This window comes from Brugia malayi (genome assembly GCF_000002995.4).
Source record: "Brugia malayi strain FR3 genome assembly, contig: Bm_v4_ChrX_scaffold_001, whole genome shotgun sequence".
In the NCBI taxonomy this organism is placed as follows: domain Eukaryota; kingdom Metazoa; phylum Nematoda; class Chromadorea; order Rhabditida; family Onchocercidae; genus Brugia; species Brugia malayi.
In genome coordinates this window covers 10,205,650-10,226,832 of record NW_025062479.1, presented here as the reverse complement: position 1 = coordinate 10,226,832, position 21,183 = coordinate 10,205,650, and the positions used below count along the sequence as shown (strand labels likewise).

At 29.0% G+C, this 21,183-nt stretch overlaps 3 protein-coding genes across 5 annotated transcripts; 1 reads left to right on the top strand and 2 right to left on the bottom strand.

Annotated features, from left to right (window-relative positions):
- Window positions 1-345: 345 nt before the first annotated feature.
- Bm6026 (Thiamine pyrophosphate enzyme, central domain containing protein) lies at window positions 346-4,788 on the top strand (the record flags this gene model as incomplete). Its single annotated transcript, XM_043074335.1, has 12 exons — window positions 346-498; window positions 688-741; window positions 1,014-1,197; window positions 1,489-1,598; window positions 1,801-2,016; window positions 2,325-2,552; window positions 2,681-2,804; window positions 2,895-3,088; window positions 3,349-3,489; window positions 3,590-3,745; window positions 4,147-4,335; window positions 4,606-4,788. The coding sequence occupies 12 exons, from the start codon at window positions 346-348 to the stop codon at window positions 4,786-4,788; spliced, it is 1,932 nt and encodes a 643-aa protein (XP_042930269.1).
- Window positions 4,789-5,118: 330 nt separating this feature from the next.
- Bm2148 lies at window positions 5,119-7,699 on the bottom strand (the record flags this gene model as incomplete). 2 transcript variants are annotated; one of them, XM_043074333.1, is made up of 8 exons in its annotated part: window positions 5,119-5,277; window positions 5,452-5,617; window positions 5,698-5,788; window positions 6,034-6,157; window positions 6,247-6,314; window positions 6,667-6,875; window positions 7,224-7,306; window positions 7,586-7,699. In XM_043074333.1, 8 exons carry the CDS (start codon window positions 7,697-7,699, stop codon window positions 5,119-5,121), a joined length of 1,014 nt encoding a protein of 337 aa, XP_042930267.1. The 2 variants fall into 2 exon arrangements, with proteins under 2 accessions (XP_042930267.1, XP_042930268.1); XM_043074334.1 differs by lacking the exon at window positions 7,586-7,699 and having other exon boundaries at window positions 7,224-7,303.
- A 1,870-nt stretch (window positions 7,700-9,569) lies between these two features.
- Window positions 9,570-18,242, bottom strand: Bm2438 (Uncharacterized protein; the record flags this gene model as incomplete). 2 transcript variants are annotated; one of them, XM_043074332.1, is made up of 18 exons in its annotated part: window positions 9,570-9,710; window positions 10,058-10,182; window positions 10,338-10,493; window positions 10,664-10,795; window positions 10,912-11,076; window positions 11,313-11,448; window positions 11,734-11,961; window positions 12,061-12,196; window positions 12,354-12,499; window positions 12,604-12,885; window positions 13,139-13,279; window positions 13,448-13,550; window positions 13,872-14,017; window positions 14,179-14,348; window positions 14,676-14,834; window positions 17,334-17,445; window positions 17,838-17,937; window positions 18,169-18,242. In XM_043074332.1, the coding sequence occupies 18 exons, from the start codon at window positions 18,240-18,242 to the stop codon at window positions 9,570-9,572; spliced, it is 2,652 nt and encodes an 883-aa protein (XP_042930266.1). The 2 variants fall into 2 exon arrangements, with proteins under 2 accessions (XP_042930266.1, XP_042930265.1); XM_043074331.1 differs by having other exon boundaries at window positions 12,393-12,499.
- Between the last annotated feature and the right edge of the window lie 2,941 nt (window positions 18,243-21,183).

The following is a 21,183-nucleotide window of genomic DNA, read 5'->3' as shown; positions in this document are numbered from 1 at the left end:
GTTTTTGCTGCTACACAATTCCTTCCGCTATAAATTTATTCTTTGTCATACTGCCGTAGTGGTTGATTAATTATTACTGTGTGTGTAAATCAATAAGCAACAACGACATTTACACCTTATATTATCCCGATATTTCCAAAAACACCAAATAATGCGACCCTATCTAAATCATTGTTGCACATTCATTGCATGCCACAAGTATTGAAATAATGCATCGATCTTGGTTTTGTCCGCCGCCCCGGTGTAAGATCTTACTTTTCTTTTCTCTAAAAGGAATCTTGGATTTGCTACTCTTCCCAGTTATTGGCTATTTTCAGGATCGAGAAGTAGGTTAGGAGATAACAGATGTGTTTATTGTCGGGGATTTTGTTCGTTTTTATTGGTTTCCTTTTATGGCTGATGAAAATCTTTGGTATTGATAGCATTCAAACTTTCCATCAAATTTTATTGGATTTGTACACACGCAAGCGATCACATTGGATATTGGAACTTTTCCAGGTTACAAATTTATATGGAAATTAATAATTGTGGTAAAAGGAGATGAAGGGAACGGATAAAAGCAGATGAAATTATTTAATTACTGGATAACAAATTCCGTATAATTATTTACCCAGTCATAATCATAAAAGCTGAGTAAAAGGTTTTTAACTGTATGCACAGTGGCATATATAGTATTTGCTTACTCAGGTTGATGAGGAATCGGATCATCATGGTGGCGAATTAGTTGCTGCAGTATTAAAGGTAAGATTAATTTTCGTGTGATATAATTTATTTGGGAGAAGCAGTTTATCTTATTGTCTCTTTTTGAGAAGTATATGTACCGCTATGGTATTGTCTCTTTTTGCATTCACTTCTAACGATTTTATTTCTTATGTCGAAATTTTCGAAATATAGTATATTAAAAGATCAGATGTATTAGCATGTAGACCGAAATCATATCTTTTAATCACTGATAAATTGATATCTTCAATGATAATTGTTTCCAAAAGTTAGCATGTTACATATTCTTCTAGGCACATAATATAAACGAAATATTTACATTATGTGGCGGACATATATCACCGATCTTAGTTGCTGCAAAAAATATTGGCATCCGGGTGTACGATACACGTCATGAAGTTAACGCCGTGTTTGCAGCAGACGCTGTTGCACGTTTGCGTCAGAGTATTGGCGTGGCGGTTGTTACTGCAGGACCAGGTAAGAGAGGTGTCCCAAGAATTTTTTCTAACCTGTAGTTTGAAATAGCTATATCACTCGATGGCAGTTTTTGTAAATAAGGAATACCATATACTAATTTATATGTATTAGTCCTACTTGAATAAGCAATGTAATGGGATTGATTTGTTTTGAAACGTGATAATGGAGGTCGATTGAATTAAAATGAATGGTTTATTGACGTTAATACATTTAGTGGCAGAAGAGTCTAACAGTATAAATTCGTTGTTTAACTGCTTTTCGTACTCTTCTACTCAAATTGCTCCAATTCAGGTTTAACAAACACGATTACTGCTGTGAAAAATGCACAGTTGGCGGAAACAGCTGTTGTCATTATCGCTGGTGCAGCACCAATTTTATCGAGAAACCGTGGCGCTCTACAGGTTATAACTAATTTACTTAAAACCGCATAATCCATTTATGTAGAAAAAGTCTTTAAGTGAATGTGACCCTCTAAATTAGGACCGATTATACATAAACATCCTAAAATAGGCTTATGTTGTCACAAACAAGTTGCATCTTTTTTTGGTGATTTAACATTATGAATAACGAAATTCAAAAAATGCTTAAGTATTTAATTTTAAGGATATTGATCAAATTTCATTAATGCGACCATTATGTAAATATGTTGCTCGAATAACATGTATAAGGAATATTATAACAGTTCTCAAAAAAGCCATGCATATCGCACAAAGTGATACACCTGGTCCGGTTTTTGTGGAGATACCCATCGATGTATTATATTCGTATAAGATGGTACTGAAGGAAATGAATATTGCTGAAGCCAGAAATTTCAAACAAGTAGAAATCTATCTGTTGATGCATTTTTTGGAATTATTTACGCAAATTTTCAAAATTAGTCAAAAAGCTCTTCATTATACATTGTTTTTTGTAATACTCGAATGTACGAAATTTGGGAAAAATTGAAGTTTTTATCTAGTTTTAGCGTTAAAACAATTTTGCTAGCGAAATAATGATAATGCGAAAAAAAGTACTAATAGTTATTTGTTCTAGAATGTCTCCGTAGATTTTCGTTTAGGAGATCGATCCTTTGTTACATTTTGTAAAGCTTTGTGTTATTTCTTCGATTAAATACAAATTTGTTCCAGACAGTCATCAACTCATACCTCTTAGCATACATTTCTCGACAGTTCAGTGGTGGCTGGGTTATAAGAGAAAGCATGCTACCAATACCGGCCAGAATAACATTCCCAAAGGATAATGATATCATAAAGCTGATGCATATGGTGCTGAAATCAAAGAAGCCAGTACTGATTATTGGTAGTCAAGCTGTTTTGGCTCCCGTTAGTGTATATGAGTTAAAGAAAGCAGTAAAGGTATGTTCGACTTATTCCCTCAATGCATTTAAGGCTAATGGGATGTCACTGATTTTTATTTATAGAGCAATCAGTTATCGGAATTTTGTTTGAAATATATATATGCCAGTCCGTAGCCAATATTGCAGGCAATCGGTATCCCGACATTCTTAACTGGCATGTCTCGTGGATTACTAGGGCAGCGAAATCCTATTCATATGCGCTACAACAGAAAAGATACCCTCAAGGAAGCCGACTTAATTATTCTTGCGGGTGCTTCATTCTTATTTTTTGAACCGAATTAGTTTACACAGTTAACCTCTAAAAGTATCCAGTAGTTACATAACACTAAAATTATTTCAGGCGCAGTATGCGATTTCCGTCTTTCATACGGGCGTGTTCTTTCACCGAACGCTAATGTCGTTTCAGTAAATCGTGATCGAACTCAAATGTTAAAAAATGAAGGCATATTCTGGCGAGTTAATTTAGCGATCCAGGCAGATGTTGCGACAACCTTAGTCAACCTTGCAGATTATTTGATTTCAACTAATCATGAAGTACCACTTTTCTTTTTTTGCTTAACTGTAAGTTTTAATGCCTCATACAATCATGTCTCAAACCATTTTCCTGATTTATTTCTGTACAATTAACAGTATGTTTTGATCATAACTAAGTTATCGTTTTTGAAATAAATGTTGTCTTGTCTCGTTAAGGTCACAACATAGCAGATTAGTAAAATTTCATTACAACATTTTTTGCTAAAAATTGCTACTTCATGATTAGTTAGCAGTATGTAATGGAAAAAAATTTTTTTCAGCATGTTTTGTTGATACAAGAATGGGTATTATATCTGATGAAGAAAGAAAAAGAAAAAAATACAGAAAATTTGTTAAAAATGAAGGAGGCATTTGTAAAAGATGGAATTAACCCTCTTTTTGTGCTATCCTTAATCAATAAAGTTAGTCATTTTGAGTTATGTACCGTTGTTTTATTCAATTTTGTTCTCTGTAGGATGTTATAGTTCTTTAATTTTTACATTGTTGATTTGTATTTTACAGGTTTTACCAGAAAATGCAATTTTGATAGCTGATGGTGGAGATTTTATTGGAAGCGCTTCTTATATTGTACATCCGAGAGGTCCGCTACAGTGGCTTGATCCTGGAGTTTTCGGTACTTTGGGTGTTGGAGCCGGTTTTGCACTTGGAGCAAAAGCTGTGCGTTACCCTATATTTCATAGAAATATGAGAATTTGTTTTGGAGGAAATCTAGTTTAAAAAAAAAATATATATATATATACCACTTTCTTCTCTGTTGGTTCAAATATTAATAGCCCGCAAACAATTCCATAGCATCTACTTTGGTTTTGAATCCCAACATTACGCATACTAATGTGTTTTTTCTTTGGTAGTATCTCACATTTTAGATCATGCGATATCTATATCTTAGTGATTTGGAATATTTTTCTTTATGAGTGAATCGATCGGCACATGATATAAAAGGAGATCCGGTATAAGGCAATAAGTGTGACTTTCTTTAGATTATAAATCATGTCAAATTTTTTGGGGAGTAATTATGTTTTGTCTCCTCATGTAAATTTATGTTTAGTTTTTTATAGGTTTACCCAGATCGTCCAGTTGTAATTTTATACGGTGATGGATCCTGTGGATTTTCGTTAATGGAATTTGATACTTTTTCGCGTCATGGGCTTTCTGTTGTAGCGTTAATTGGTAATGATGCTTGCTGGTCACAAATCGCGCGTGAGCAAGTTGTTACATTCCATAGTTCGGTTGCGGTGGATCTTGAGGTATGTTATTTTATTACTTCACATATCTTATTAAACAGTTTTGCTTCATAGTAAATGAGGTTTTCAGTTAAGATTTTCTTTTGTATGTTTTGTTGTTGAAAATTCTTTATGACCAGTGGTAATGAAGTATGTAACGCTAAATTCCGAAAAATTTACTCAGGATATGTAGGATGTATTAGAGTCCTTTGTAGATTTTCTTAGTGATGAGTTGTTTGTTTTGACATAATAAAGGTATGTTGTTCCATAATATCAAAATGAGACTTTTTTCAGTACAGAAGATATGACAACGTAGGGGCTGCACTGGGTGCACGTGGTGCATTGATTGCCAATAAACAAGATCTGACAGTGGAACGTTTTGAAAAAATCTTCGCAGCTGCAACGAATGGTATTTCGGTGGTTGCAAACATCGTTATCGGCAAATCGGATTTTAGAGATGGTAGCATATGCGTCTGATTAATTATCTGATAATATGATTCTTGTGTAAACTACAGCATTCTTCACTTATTTTAACTAAGCAGGTTCAATGTGCCTTATTTCGTTTTGCATCTATTATTTAATAATACACAGCTTCAAAACCAATAGATTTGTAATCTGGAATCTAGTACTAAATAACACTTTATCTTGCCAAAATATCGATCCAAAGGCTATAGGATAATGATAAGATTTACTGATATGTGAAAAGTGAAAAATTGATGGACCATCTAATCTTTCATCCATATATCAAAAGTGAGAGAAAAAAAAAAAAACACAACAACAAGTACTCATAGACTTAAACTCGAAAATCTAATAGTATATACAACGTGTTCGGTGAAATGTAACCATTTCTTCAATTTCTTTAGCATTTTTTCGTCGATATAACCATAAAAAATTGTCTACATAAGCTGCATTGTACATAGTGTAACTGCCGTCCGTTGCTTTCTGCTGTATTACTTTCACAATGTCCTGAAAATTGTTTGACAGTGAGAAATTAAAAAACTTTTTCAAATCCATCAGAAAATGTGTGATTCTTTTTTATTAAAATCAAAGATGGTTTTCGTATGGTTTTTTTTTTTTCTTTGAAAGGAAGGTTTTATAATATTTGTTTTGCTTAACTGTGGACGAAAAACGAAAACAGACATCACAAGCCTTGATTGAGAATCCCCGAAGTTCCACTTCATATTCTGAACCATTTTGTAGTAATTCTTTTTCATTTAGCTTTTTCATTAGTGCTGGCGAGTATTTCAGTACACCTAGGAAGTGAAGTACTTGTGGTACACGATAATCGGCAAACATTGTAAGTTCACTGTAATATGTAAATGGTTGTGCATAACATTTGGATTTATGTAATGACTATTTCTTTGAATATAAAGTAAAAACTCTTACTTAATGTCATGAAAGTAGCATGCATCGTCAATTTTTCGCATACATGAGTAAATATCACTCACAAGGATTTGTGCTCGCTTGAGAAAGGAAACTAGAAAATATATCGAAGCAAAAAGTAGAAGTGTAGCAATATTGATCAATTTATTGGTTTACTTCAAATTTGTACAAATTAATAGGCATGTCTTTTGAATATTTGTTATATTAGCTGTGAATACATTTATTTCGGCTCATACATATAGCCAAAATTCCTGTCACACTACATCAAAAATATTTAATGGCATAAGAATTTCGAAAAAAATAACAGTTAACTGACAAGAGGAAAGAAAGGAGTCATACTTTTTTGTCCTTTGTAGGTAGCAAAGTCACGGTAACTTCCAAAATATTCAACAACACACTCCATCAGTTTAATGGCACTTCTATTGCATTTCAAAACGCAATTGTAAAATGTTCCATCAAATTCCTATCAAATTTATTCCAATTAGAACAAGGAAACAAGCGTAAGAAGTAAAAAAATGCGCAATTAAACTTTAATTCGTTAAACTTCTATGCCTGATTAAGTATTCTGCCGGCTTCATTTATCACTTCCACTCGTTCTTTTAATAAAGGGATTTCCCTTCCTAAAAATAAATTTTGTTTTTTTTTTTTTCTTCCTATTGAATTGTTAGTTGATCAAATCTTAATTTTATTTGCAATAAGCTCGTCGTGGAACCACTGATGCTCTACTATAAAAAAAAAAAAAAATTACCAAATCTTTAACATAACAAACCGCTACATACATAAGTATAAAAATTGATGGCTCACATTTTGAACCTTTTAGATTAACCTGTACTCAACATACAGTTTTACCAGTGTAGTTATTGCACAAAAGACCTGTACAATTCTGGTGATCCTGGACAAAATATAAATGATAGTAATTTTATACCAAAGTGCCAACTTGCTGTTTGAATGATTAAAGTATAAAAAATCAACCATCATCAGTTCTGAAGATTCTTCTAACATCATCCTCAGTTATGTTTTCCATATAATCAGGATTCGTAATCGGTATGCTTCCTTCTAAGGCTCGATTAATGCATGCACATGCAGCGAAATAACCTGTATGTTGTTTGTCGTGAAATGTTACTTTAAAATTTACATCATCGGACCAAAATGAGAAATTGATTGTATCAACAAGAAAAATCCTGCAAGGAATGATAAGTTAATAATGAATTACATATACTAATAAACTATAAGGAAAAAAAAAAGTGTAGCAAAAAAGCGATGTAAAAATGTGGAAATTTTTGGAAAATCTTGGCAATTTTATCGCTTATTTCATAAAATGTAGTCAAAAAAGATCTATATTTGAAAAAATCTCGTCTATTCATATTAACTTCTTTACACCTACATAAAGAAAAAACCTGGTTCTTCCTTGAATTATACTTGTTAAAAAAAAAAGACATGAACAGAATTATTAGTACTATTACATTCTTTTACATTCATTAAGCCATAAATTTTTTTATACTAAGTAAGTTGTAAGATGTAAATTTTACCAATCAATAGCTTTACGATTAGCCATTTGTGGATGAACATCAAGTGAAAAAAATGTGTCTTCCGTAAAATCATTGCTCATGATCTGTATTTCAAAAAAATAAAAAAAAAACAATATTGCATTTCAAATGTTTAAATTATGAATAATTCAATTAGGTGAACAATTTCAAAAAATTTTCAAGGTAGTTTCTGTGGAAATAAAATTCTTTGAATTTTTTTTTTTTTTTTCACTAAACTTGATTTGTAATAGCTATATGGTAATCATTATGGAACTATGTAATTAATAATTGTTACACTTGATATGATCATTTTTAAAATACATCCATTTGAATGAAAAAAGAGATTTGAAATTATAAAAACATACAAGTTCAGCTACTTTTAGTATTCCATCTTGACATAATTTTATGTTAGTGGTATCATTTGCAACAATAAATTCAGCACTTCCACGTGGATATAATCGATTGGTAAAAAAAGACATATTTATCTGTCTGCAAATACATAATTAAAATTACTATTGTTATGTTAAATTTACGAATAGTTAGGTTAACATGAATTATAATTAATTCAATGGAGGAAATTTCATCATTTTGCAAATGATGCTTAACGAATCAACAAAAATAACACAATGTTTAAATTTTTGAAATTTCACACTTTGCTACCATAATGGAAAATAATCTTTACACTCTATTATTGCAGTGTTTGCGTGGGATTTCATTATTTCAAAATTAATTGAAAAAGAATTCATTTCACTAAACTTCATTTGTAATAGCTCTATCGTAACCACTATGAAACTATGTACTTAATAATTTTGAGAGGAAATGTTGTAAAACAAAAATATTTTGAAAAATGTTAACGTTATGTTGTCAAAAGAATTATCATCATGAACAACGACTTATTCAATTTCAATTTTCAAAAAAAAGAAAAACAAAAATCCTGATAAGTAATCCAAATATTTATATGAACAAAATAAAATATATAAGGGAGATATAATTAAATGTAAATTAGAAACATATTTACAGTACAATTAAAACATACGTCGAGTATTACAAGACTTTAGAATCACTTGTAAACATCGTTATCATTTGGTTCGATTAGAATGAATAGATAGTAAATAAATAAAGTAAATAATGACTTTCGATTAGAAAGAAAAAGAAACAAGCTTCGAGAATTTTACAAAACTTACTTCACTGATAATGAAATTTAATCATATGTAAAATGTGAAATACTATGAATGATGCTACAAAATTCTAATCACATTATTTTCATTTCACATTAATTTTCGTGCTCTTTCGGATTTCTTCAAAATGAAATAGATGTGGCATCAAATTAAAAATATTTTTACAGTAGAAATATCGAAATTCCGTAACATAATTAGTATTTGATGTCATGTATTGCAAAAAAAAAAGGAACCGGTCCTGAAAAAAACACAAAACTACTACATCATGAATCTTAAAAATAATGAGATTTTTCTTTGTAGTTTCCAAATTTTTGTTCCCGAGAATGAGAATAGATAGGAAAGATCCAGTAAATGAATAATATTCGGAATAAGTGTAATGAATTATCAAAAATAATAGCACAGATTCAATTTGTTCAAAGAATTTAATAGCAGTTATTAATAAAATAAACAAGACTGAGTGATAGATTAATAGTACTGATATACCGGAATTGGTCATAAATACATAAATATCAATCAGTATCAAAATTCACATTGAATTTCACCAATCAATACAGAAAAAAATATTAATATACGAAAAAAAGAACAACTTGTGTAATAATTAATTAATTGGAACTCGCTTTTCTCTTTCTTAAAAAAATATATATATATATATATATATATATATATATATTTTATATAAATGGAGCAAATAATATAAATGAGCAAAAATGAAAGAATAAGAAAAGTATGTAAATTAGAAAGGAAAAATAGAAAAAAAGAAAAAAAAGAAAATACAAGTAAATATACATTTTCTTTTCCTTTCAAATTAATAACTAATAAATAAAAGGCTGAAGAAAGAATAGAAAACGAAATTGTTATTTAAATAAACGTTATATGAAGATATAAAAAAAATATAACGTGATAAAAAAGATAGGCACAAGAAAAAGTAGAATTTACAATGCAACATTCATATGTAATTAGTTAATAATTAGAGAACAATGAAAGCATTTCGTCCATTACAGGAATATCGCATACAATAAGTGCACAAGCATTTCAAAAAAACGATGGCCTATTTAACAAAAAAGAAAAAAAAAACAGAAGGAATAGTCATAATGGAACAAAAACGTAATTTATATTTTAACAATCATTCATAAGAAGGAAAAGCAACAAACAGATTTAGTAGGTGAAAATTTTAAATTTTAGTAGTTTCGATATTTGTCAAATCATCCAAATCACGCGTTATTTTACTTAATGCTCTATGTGCTTCCTCTCGTACAGCTTGCACAGGATCATTACCATATAAAAATGTCAAAGGATATACTCCTTTTGATGACTGAAAGTATCATTAATGTTATTTTTGTTGTCGTAGAAAAAAAAAAATAAAAATAAAGCTACATTGTATCTTAAAAACAAAACGAAAAAAAAAAAAAAAAAACACGGAACATCGTTATAATGTGAGTGTTAAATTTGCGAATTCGAGTAATTTTAGTTTTTTGGCAGATCAAAATTACTTTTCTTCTATAACTTCCTTAACATATCAATATTTTTTAAATAATGTTGACATAGCACTTAAATTACGGAAACAATCAATGTACATAGATCAATTCGATTGCTTCCAACTTGTAAATTTGATCTAAACCAATTTCAAAGAAAGAAATGACATATATTAATCAAACATACTCCAAGTGTGCCTAATGCGCGGCAAGCACCTTTACGACTTTGCTCATTCTCATGCTCCAAAAGGCAAATGTAACACGTTATTAGATCATCACGCAACCGTCCACTTGCTGATAGAAGGTAAGCTTCTGAAAGGAAATTTATAATTCAATAAGATCAATATGGTGAGATTTGCACATTTTTATTCTCATTCATAATTAGTTCACTTGAAAAATGAATCTGAAAAAAGTTATTAAATAATGATTGGAAAAAAAATTGTTGCAAAAAAAATTGTAACACTTACCTATAACTGATTGCAAATTACGATCCGGGCAAACAAGCACAAGCGAAATGTATCGTAAACTTTCCAATGGTGGAACAACTGGAATCTGTGATAATCGATTCATAACTTCTTTAACAAGATTGATTTGGCGTGAGCTTAGATGTGACATTATTAATGCTGAAAAATTATGAACAGATATGATTAATCCAACAGCAACATAATGAAAATGAAATATTTCGGATACAAAAAATAGTAAGAAAAAGCTATTCAAAGCATAGAATAGTAAGAATAATAGTAAGAAAAAGCTGCTCAAAACATAGAATATATTATAAATTATTATTCAATACCTTCATGTGCCAAATTTTCAACGAATGAAGCGACATGTTTACCACGAAATAGATTAACAAATTGAAATATGCTAATGTATTCTGGTTCCCATGTATTTTTATCCGTTAATAGCGACATGACAGTATCAATCACTGAAATAATCACTGATAATAGCTTTATGATAAATGCTAGAAAAGTTCAAAATCTAAGCACTAACTTAAAATTAACGTCATCCTAAAATTCTCACGAATCAAACAACAACATATACCGTTATTAACTAAATCTGGATAACGAATTTCAATCATCGATCCAAAATGACTACGAATCTGTTGCCGCAAAGATTCCATCGGTACAATTAAGGTAGCATTCAATTGGAAGGCCACGGAAAGCCATACTTCTTGCACTTCCGAATCATTAGTTAACACATATAACACTGTAAAAACTGAATAAAATAAATTTGAAACAGATAAAATTCAAACTTATACAATACATTTTTCATTGTTAATTGTTGCCCTAATCAATGAAGGAAATGGAAGAAATGATACGGCTGCATTGAAGTTTTTTTCAGAAAATTATACCGGAAACGTAATGTAACCATGGATGTAAAACCGAAATATCAGATAAACTGAATAATCAAATAATCTGATGATAAACTAGAAACTAATTCACCATTTTTACGAATCATCGACAAATGCTTTTTTGAAGCCAATTTGATCAATTCATTTAGCGTAGATGTCTCCTCTTCCAATCTACCCAACATTTCATTTTCGCGATACTCTAATGGACCGTAAATACTTGATAAAGCCTCGAAATAAAATTAGTGTTATAATTATTGTCCTCCATGAAATTAGATGCTCAAAAATTTCAACATAAAATCTTAGCCAGTGTATCATGAATTTAATTTTAATAAGTTTCATAGTTTCACTTTTAGCAAAAACTTCTTAGCTGACTTTCATGGAATCGAAATGGCAATAGTCCCAATACCTTAGAATATTCATTGAATGCCAAGACAATACTTAGCACCATAAACTTTATTTTTCACCGTCATTAATTAATACTGTTGATAGATAACAATAAGAAATAAACCAACTGTAAGTGTATTTAAGCACCGCTTTAAGTGATGCCTAAGACAGAGATGTAATTCACGAGATATTCCGTTAGCTGATGTTCGATCCCATAAGCGATTAACTGAACAACCACTGGATGAACTGTCGGAACTTGAGCGTAACCATAATTCATCTGAATTTCCAAAATATTGATTTTCGGAAGTTAAATCGATAATAACACCAACAGACTTGCGCCTTTCCTTCTCCTTCATCTGGAAAAAAAAAAGTTCAGCCCTGAATTGTACTTGAAATTGAAAATAAAAAAAAATGCATTTTTTCTGAAACAATTTTTAACTAACATCATATCTAACCTGTCTGAATCGTCTTTGTGATGGGCCCGATCCAATAGCTCCAATGCAGCTTGCCCTATCAATAGTTGAACAATTCTTTGCACTATATGGGGAAATATGCTGTCGTAATGAATCAATACCGCTATCATTTTCTGATCTGTAAGAGATTTTTCTTTTTATAGCGAAAATATGTCCTGCATAGCTTCCACTGTCTCACCAGTGTGGCATTTATCGAGAAATTTAAATCATATAAGATTAAAGAAATGAAAACAGAATTTTCTAAAGATATCAACTTTCATAAAATCAAGAATTACAGAGGTATTTTTTTTCTCTCCAAATGATTCCAAACTAACGTCTGTTCGACACCTTGAAATCCAAAATTCTCATCATGTTCATCTCGATAATCCCCATCAATCCCATTTGCTAATTCGTCTTTCCGACCAACTGACACTTCATCTATCTGAAATTTTCGCTCAGTAAAAATGAAGTTATTAATTTGAACTAGAAAAAATTTTTGTATTCTACTGCACATTGGCAAAAAGCGGCAACGAAAAATATTTTTACCTTCAAAAACCTCTCCCAACGAGTCACACATGATTTGTTGGTAGCAATTTCAGGATATTTCCGAATCAGTTTTGAAGTAACTGGTTGAATCAATCCAATAAGATGTAACAAATCATCCTCAGTTGGTGCCGAAGATGTTGGAGAAATACGTTCACATAAATTCTGATTTGAGTTTGCTACAAGTTGTGACACGCTAACTGAACGTTTCCATTCATTTTTAAGGTAAACTGATTCAGGTGCTTCTTTTTTTACTTCCCCTCGTTTTATAGGCAATGCCTCCATCTATAAATTTTCTCGTTTTTCTTTCTCCTTTTTCGAATTGATACAAGTAAAAGTAAACAAACAAACAGTGAGATTTAAGTGTAACATTAGCCGAGTCTTCACGACCTTAGTACAAGCAGAAAAACAAAATTGTTAAATGTAAAGAGTCAGAAGCGTTAAGCACAATCCTTAAGTTTGGCATTTGTTATAAAAACATTAGAAACAAATCCAATTAAAATTTTTGAAAATTAAAAAAGAAATCACGAAAGCTCACCGTATCAATGGTTGGGATTGACTTGCTAATATCATCATAAACACAATCTAAGATATTTGTTGATGAACGCCAAATTTCTTTTTGTCTCATAAGTTGATTATTGCGCTTCTTCTCGCGCAATAAGATTCGAGGTTTCTTCTCCTGTAACTATTTCCTTTTCTGCATTATTCGCAAAATTGTGATTTGAAATAATGACTTTAAAGTTTCCATGTCTGGTAATTAATCACAAATTTTTGCGGATCATAATTTAATTTTAGAATTTTCAAAATTTGAAAGATATATGTAGTATAAAGTTAGCAAAATACATACAACTGCATCACTAGTTGACGCATTATCCAAGAAACAATTTTCATTGAACAATGAACTGTATGCGCTACTCATACTATTCGAATTCTTTGCATTCATTAGTGGCCTACAATTGAGTACATTTGCGCCACTTTTCAGAAGAAAATTGAGAAATTTAGAGATTAATATTTCAAGATGAGAATTTGACATAATCAAAAGTTTTATTAACTAGAGCAGCAGAATAAGGTGTACCCAACCGGAGAAGTAATGATTAAAAGATGCTATTTGTTGAAATTATTACTAAATTCTGCAAGCATGTTATAGAAGATTAATTAAGAAAAATTCAAGTTAGCTCGTTCCGACTTAAAATATTAAATTCCTATAATAGCAACCAATTAATTACGTTATGATGTTAAAAACGTCTTGAAATAGTAAGAATAAAACTTACAACCAGTGAACAACCAATTCTAATTTGAGTGTCCCAATTTGATTCAAATTAACCGTTAAGAGTTGTGACTGTGAACAAAACATTTCACCAGGATCAAAAGAACGTTCGCTCAGTGTTTTCGATTTGAAAAAGCGAACCTCTGTTGCCTGGAAATTGAAATTTCTTTTAAAGATTAGAATAATATGTATCCCGCAAATATTCTTTTTGGAAATCCAGACATAACATTTTAGCCAGCAATAAGGAAGAAAAAAACGATTTTTGAAATGCAACAACAAATTTCCAAATTAAAAATGTTAATGAAAATTACCTTCACTTCAATAGGACAATCTGGATAACATATAAATATAACTGAAGAATGATCCCATCTCTGAGTCCGATCCGGTTGAGTCTTACCACGTGTTTTCCATTTTTGAGTACCATGCCTGATCGATACTTCAAAAATATCACCAGGTGTTATGCGAGCGAATCCAATAATAGCTGCAAAATTACTGTAGCAATTTAACAAAATTATTTTTGAACAATTATAAATAATTCATATTCAGAAAATTTTATAAAGACTCAAAAACATAAATAAATAAATAAAAATCCATTCATCAAAATCTGAATTTATAAAAAAAAAAAAAAAAAAAAAAAAAAACCACAAAAATTACAAAAGAATTCTAAAAATATTCCTCAAAGAGAAAAAACATTCATTTAACCAATCATGAAATGAATTCCATCTGTTTTCAGTAAACTGAATGCTATTTATTCTCCATATCATCCTAATAATCCACATGAAGAAAAAAAAAAAAAAAAAACGCAGACCTTTAATTTCGATTTGTAAACGTCCCACCATACTGTACAATTCCAATTCAACAGCTGCTGCAGCTTGATTCAAACGTTTTGTCATCCGGTTACTGTTCCCAAATGATGGAATGGAACGTGTTGAACCTCCCAATAATCGTAAATCACCAACTGATCCACCTAAACTTCTTAATTAAAAAGGCAGAAAAAAAAAAAAAAAAACAAAATTCTGCATAGAAATTCATCAAAAAAAATTTTTTTTGCAGAATATATATAATTTCCGATGAATGACCTATTTAACCCAAACTTCGAAGATAGCTGTCATAACGATTTCATTACTGAAAAGATTTTTTCAATGAGCTAGCTATATAATGCTCACATTGATTTTGAATAATATTTTAGGAATAACTAAGTCGAGCTGATCTACGTGAATGTATCACATTCTCTTCTTTTCTCTTCCAATGAAATCGATCAGAATTCATCCACTGCTTTTACTATCCATTAAAGATAACAAGAAATGGATGATACTTCAATATGAGAGGTTGTGAAGAATAACAAACGTCAAATTATAAAGTGGGAGAGAGAGGGAGTGAGAAAGAAAGAGAAGTATGTGCACACAAAAATTTACTTTCCTAGCAATTAAAATTTACCTAAAAGCTTAAACATTATATATTAGCAAAGTAAACAAAATATAACGAATGATGAAATTTTCTTTTGAAATACATAAAATGTTATTTTCCCTTAAACATTAAACTTTACAAATTATAAAATAATTAAGGATGAGTTATAAGCCTAGTAATATTGTTATAGTAGGTGTATTTCTGATGATAATTCTGGTAAGAATGATTCAATATGATTATAAATTATTGATCAATTATAAAGATTAATCAATTAAGCATAGTTTGAATAAAAGTAGAATAAATATCTTCTTAATCCATATATTTTATTCCAATTTCTATAAATTCTTACATAACAAATACTTTTTATTAACCTCACCACTGTAAAATTTGTTTGATATTTATAATATCGAAGAATTGATTAGATAAACATCATTACATGATTTAAAGACTTCAAGTTAAATAATATTATAAGGATTAGTCAGAAAAATAAACATTGCTGCTGCTGCCCACAGCAATGAATTTCTTTTGAAATGAACAAATAACGACACTTTTGTATGACAAATAGTGGGATATTGCATTCATTTCCTACCTCATATACTTGAGTGTAGACTGTCACAATCCGCAATAACATGCGATAAAAATTTTCAATACAAAAATCGTCATAATATAAACAAGTAATTTCTAAACTTTAGCTTGAAAATAAAATCAATTAGAAATAATTTTCAAACAAATTTTGAAAACTGTCAGTAATAGCTCACATCCGCTTTCTTCTTTTCCATTTTCTGTCCCTTTTTATTTAAAGAGAAAAAGAAAACACATTTAAAAGTTCCGTTCAAATATATCCCTCAAAATGAAATATTTCCGAAGCTAATAAAATATCCGAATTTCCAAAACATGAAAATTTAAATGAATCCTGAAACATTCCCAACATGAATGAATGAATCGTTATTTGTATCAACATTCTGCATAAGCATAAGTTCTCAATAATTGCGAAAAAAAGTACGCTCAGTGATTTTTGTTAACTGTTGCAAAAAAACTAACGAATTTGCAAAATACCATTCATGCCATTGATCCTATATTTAAAACACTATCGTGCAAAAATTCTGCAAAGCACTACCAAGGCTAACAATGACAATTACAACTTTCTGAAGAAATTTGATTTGACAATAGAAGATTACGAGAAAAAACAAAACCTTCGATAAAAAACAAACTTAATTTCAATAAATTTTGTAATATTAAGAATTTTCATTCTTTTCACTAAAAAAAATATTCACTAATCAGAAAAACTTTAAAATCAGATTTTAAAAATTTTTTAATATTTTTCTATTTTTTTATTTTGTTCAAGTAAATGTAAAATGTTTCTATACAGAAATTGTATTCCACCTCTTTTTCTCATCAGTTTTACAGTGTAAAATAATAAATCAGAATCCATATATATTTATATGCACATAAACAACAAACAAATAAACACATATACATATAAGCATGTGTACATAATACAGAAAGAATATTCAAGATCTATCTTTGTTTTTTCGTATTCTTTTTTCATTTATAAAATGAATGCTAACAAAATGCTTTTGAAGCACTTATTGAAGCTATTTAGAATTAGCTTGCATGGAATTGAATGTAATGAAACAAATTTCAAAATCCAAAACAGTGGAAATATTATAAGTTCAATGAATGATATGAGAGAAAAGACGCAAAATTTACGCAAATTTTGAAAAGAAGATTTTTAAAAGAAAGTAGCGATTTAGCTTATTGAAGTGCAAATTCTAGAAGAAATAAAAAAAAAGAGAAATTATTCATCCAGTTTGGATAATTTCAACCTGATTTTGTAATTAACGGATTAGTAGGAAGTTAAGATAACATAAAATCCTTTGTAGGATATTTTTTTTATTCATTCGATATATTTCATTTTTTCTGCTCATTCTCCTTTTGCTTTGTTTTTATTTCATTTTTTTTCTTTTTTTTTTTATGTGTGAAATATTATTGCCTTCCACTTTCTCTTTTTAATGCTACCTTAATTAGAATGATCAATTCTAGAAAATAAAGGTAATACCTTTCAAATTGTTGTAAACGGTAATTTGCCCAAGATATTGGTCGCGCAGTTTCACAATTCTATCTGCATGTTTCGAATAAAGCTCTTCATTTTCTTTTGCTACTTTTAATTCCTAAATTATTTTTTTTTTCTCAATATTCTTGTATGATAGAGCAATTTCCGTCCGCATTATATCTTGTAAAGGGAAGAAAAAAAGGCATAAGAGAAAAGACATTGGGTAGTCAAATTCAAATTAGTGATTTTTTATAAATGAATTAATTTGGAAACAAGCGAAAGTCGATATTTTTGAAGTGAAACATAAATTTAATACATCACCAAAACTGTTAATAACTATGAACTCAGTTAAACATTGCAATGTCATCCTTGGAACATGTTCATGTTCATTTTTTTTTTTATCTTAACATTAATTAATAGATTATTTTTTATCTGAAAAAAAGTGCAAAAAAATGCAATATTTGACAATAAACAAGACATAATATATTGTGGAAATTTTCTGAAACAAACTTTTCGCAGGATTCGTTGTTCATCCAAATTATCAGAGTGCAATGATTCAAGCCGAGCTTTTAACCATGCCACTTCATTCGCATGATGATTCACAAATGAACTAAAATTTTAAAATAGATACAGCAGTCATCATTGGTATACTTCATCTAAAAAATGTAATTTGTTTAAAAATGATTAAATATAAAATTGAAAAAAGGAAAATCTTGAAATTATAAGGCATTTATTTCCTAATATTTTACTGAAAAAATATTTTTCCCTAAAAATTTTACATCTTATTTTATCAGTTTGTTAAATCTCTGTAAGTCTGGCAAATTATTCACATATCTATTACCTGAAACCACGAAGAAGAACACTGAAGAGAAGTTTAAGTCGTTGCTGTATTGCTTCACTTTGATAACGCTTCATTAAATGTTGACGTAAGTAATTTAGTGTAGTTGAACCCGTCAATGAATTATTTGTTAGAATCTAAGATACATCTATCTGTTAGTTATTTCCTTCCATAAATGCTAAATAGTATGTTACAAACATTTCATATCAATTTTATAAAGAAATTTTTCGTTTCTTTTGTCAAATATTTGAATAATTGAAACAAAATTAGTAACTGAATGGAAATTTTTTGTATATGAAAAAACGAAAGTTGAATGATATAAAAATCTGAAAATTTGACTAATTCTACACACTTCTTTCTGTTTCATTTAGCGCAGCAAGAATAAATTTATGAATGATATAAAATATCGGCAAATAAAACATCTCAATAACTCGATTCTCATACATTCGCTAAACAAAAGGAAAAAAAAACAGGGAGCAAAAAAAAAAAAAAAAAAATAAAATAAAGATGCAAATTAGCAATTAGAAAAATAGAAAACCTTCAATGTATGATGGAAAAAAGTTTGACCTTGTCATTAATTCGCAATTTATAGAATGTAAAAAGGAGGGGATGGAGAGGGTAAAAAGAAAAAAAGAAATATCATTGGATAAAAAAATATCTTCATTGACCTGCAACGCGAGGTCATAACAGTCACAGATTTCACAGATATAAGACCTCGTAGAGACAATCTCACGGATCAATACTAGACAGAAATTTCGTTTTCTAGTTTTGAACGAATAAAATAAAAATGATGAAGAGATAACAAGGGATCAATAGATAGATATGTAGATAGATGGATAAACTGATTGATTGATAGATTAAAATTTAATGAGAAAACTGATAAATAAATGTGAAAGAATGAAATGAATGAATTTCCGTATATGTTTTGATAAAGAGATAAGCAAATTACAATACAATTACAGATAGATTGCTCCCACGTAACAACATTTATTTATGTTCATAATTAAAGTAAACTTTTTGAAATGAAAAATAATGAATAAATGTAATCCAAAAGAATTCATTCAATTTTTTTCCCAGCTCAATGAATCACTAAAAATAAATATTATTATATAGTAATAATATAAGAAAAAATTACAATTAATAAATTGATAAAATAATGATTAATTATAAAAGAAATTCGCTTACTTATAACCACATATCCGTCTATCCATTTTATCATATCTTCATTGTAATATATATAATTTCATTCAAATTTCTTCTTTTTTCTGACTTTCTGACGAATAAATTAATGAAATCACAATTATCAAAGGTGAAAATAACAGTGGTATCTCCTTAATTATACGTGAAATTATCACAACAAACATAAATGATAATTTTAATTTATAACAGCAAGAAGAAAATGTAAATGAAACTGAATAATGAAAAATATTGGAAACATAGACATTTGAAACAAAACAGAAAAAAATAAGAGAATTTAAAATACAATTTTTCCTACTGAGTGAGAATGAATGAGACAATAAAAAGAAGTGCTGAAATGAAAAAGAAAATGAAATGGAAAGAGAAATGAGGAAAACACAGAAAAATGCCAGTATTAAGAGCGCGGAAAAGGAACAATAGTTGTCCTGTAAAAATGAAAGACGCAGGGATGGATAGATGGATGGATGCGTGAATGAATGAATTGAATGAATTGAATGAATTGAATGAATTGAATGAATTGAATGAATTGAATGAATTGAATGAATTGAATGAATTGAATGAATTGAATGAATTGAATGAATTGAATGAATTGAATGAATTGAATGAATTGAATGAATTGAATGAATTGAATGAATTGAATGAATTGAATGAATTGAATGAATTGAATGAATTGAATGAATTGAATGAATTGAATGAATTGAATGAATTGAATGAATTGAATGAATGAATGAATTGAATGAATGAATTGAATGAATGAATGAATTGAATGAATGAATGAATTGAATGAATTGAATGAATTGAATGAATTGAATGAATTGAATGAATTGAATGAATTGAATGAATTGAATGAATTGAATGAATTGAATGAATTGAATGAATTGAATGAATTGAATGAATTGAATGAATTGAATGAATTGAATGAATTGAATGAATTGAATGAATTGAATGAATTGAATGAATTGAATGAATTGAATGAATTGAATGAATTGAATGAATTGAATGAATTGAATGAATTGAATGAATTGAATGAATTGAATGAATTGAATGAATTGAATGAATTGAATGAATTGAATGAATTGAATGAATTGAATGAATTGAATGAATGAATGAATTGAAATGAATGAATGAATGAAATGAATTGAAATGAATGAATGAATTGAATGAATTGAATGAATTGAATGAATTGAATGAATTGAATGAATTGAATGAATTGAATTGAATGAATTGAATGAATGAATGAATTGAATGAATGAATTGAATGAATTGAATGAATTGAATGAATTGAATGAATTGAATGAATTGAATGAATTGAATGAATTGAATGAATTGAATGAATTGAATGAATTGAATGAATTGAATGAATGAATGAATGAATGAATTGAATGAATTGAATGAATTGAATGAATTGAATGAATTGAATGAATTGAATGAATTGAATGAATTGAATGAATGAATTGAATGAATGAATGAATTGAATGAATGAATGAATTGAATGAATTGAATGAATTGAATGAATTGAATGAATGAATGAATTGAATGAATTGAATGAATTGAATGAATTGAATGAATTGAATGAATTGAATGAATGAATGAATGAATGAATTGAATGAATGAATGAATTGAATGAATGAATTGAATGAATTGAATGAATGAATGAATTGAATGAATTGAATTGAATGAATGAATTGAATGAATGAATTGAATGAATGAATGAATTGAATGAATGAATGAATTGAATGAATGAATGAATTGAATGAATGAATTGAATGAATGAATTGAATGAATGAATTGAATGAATGAATTGAATGAATGAATTGAATG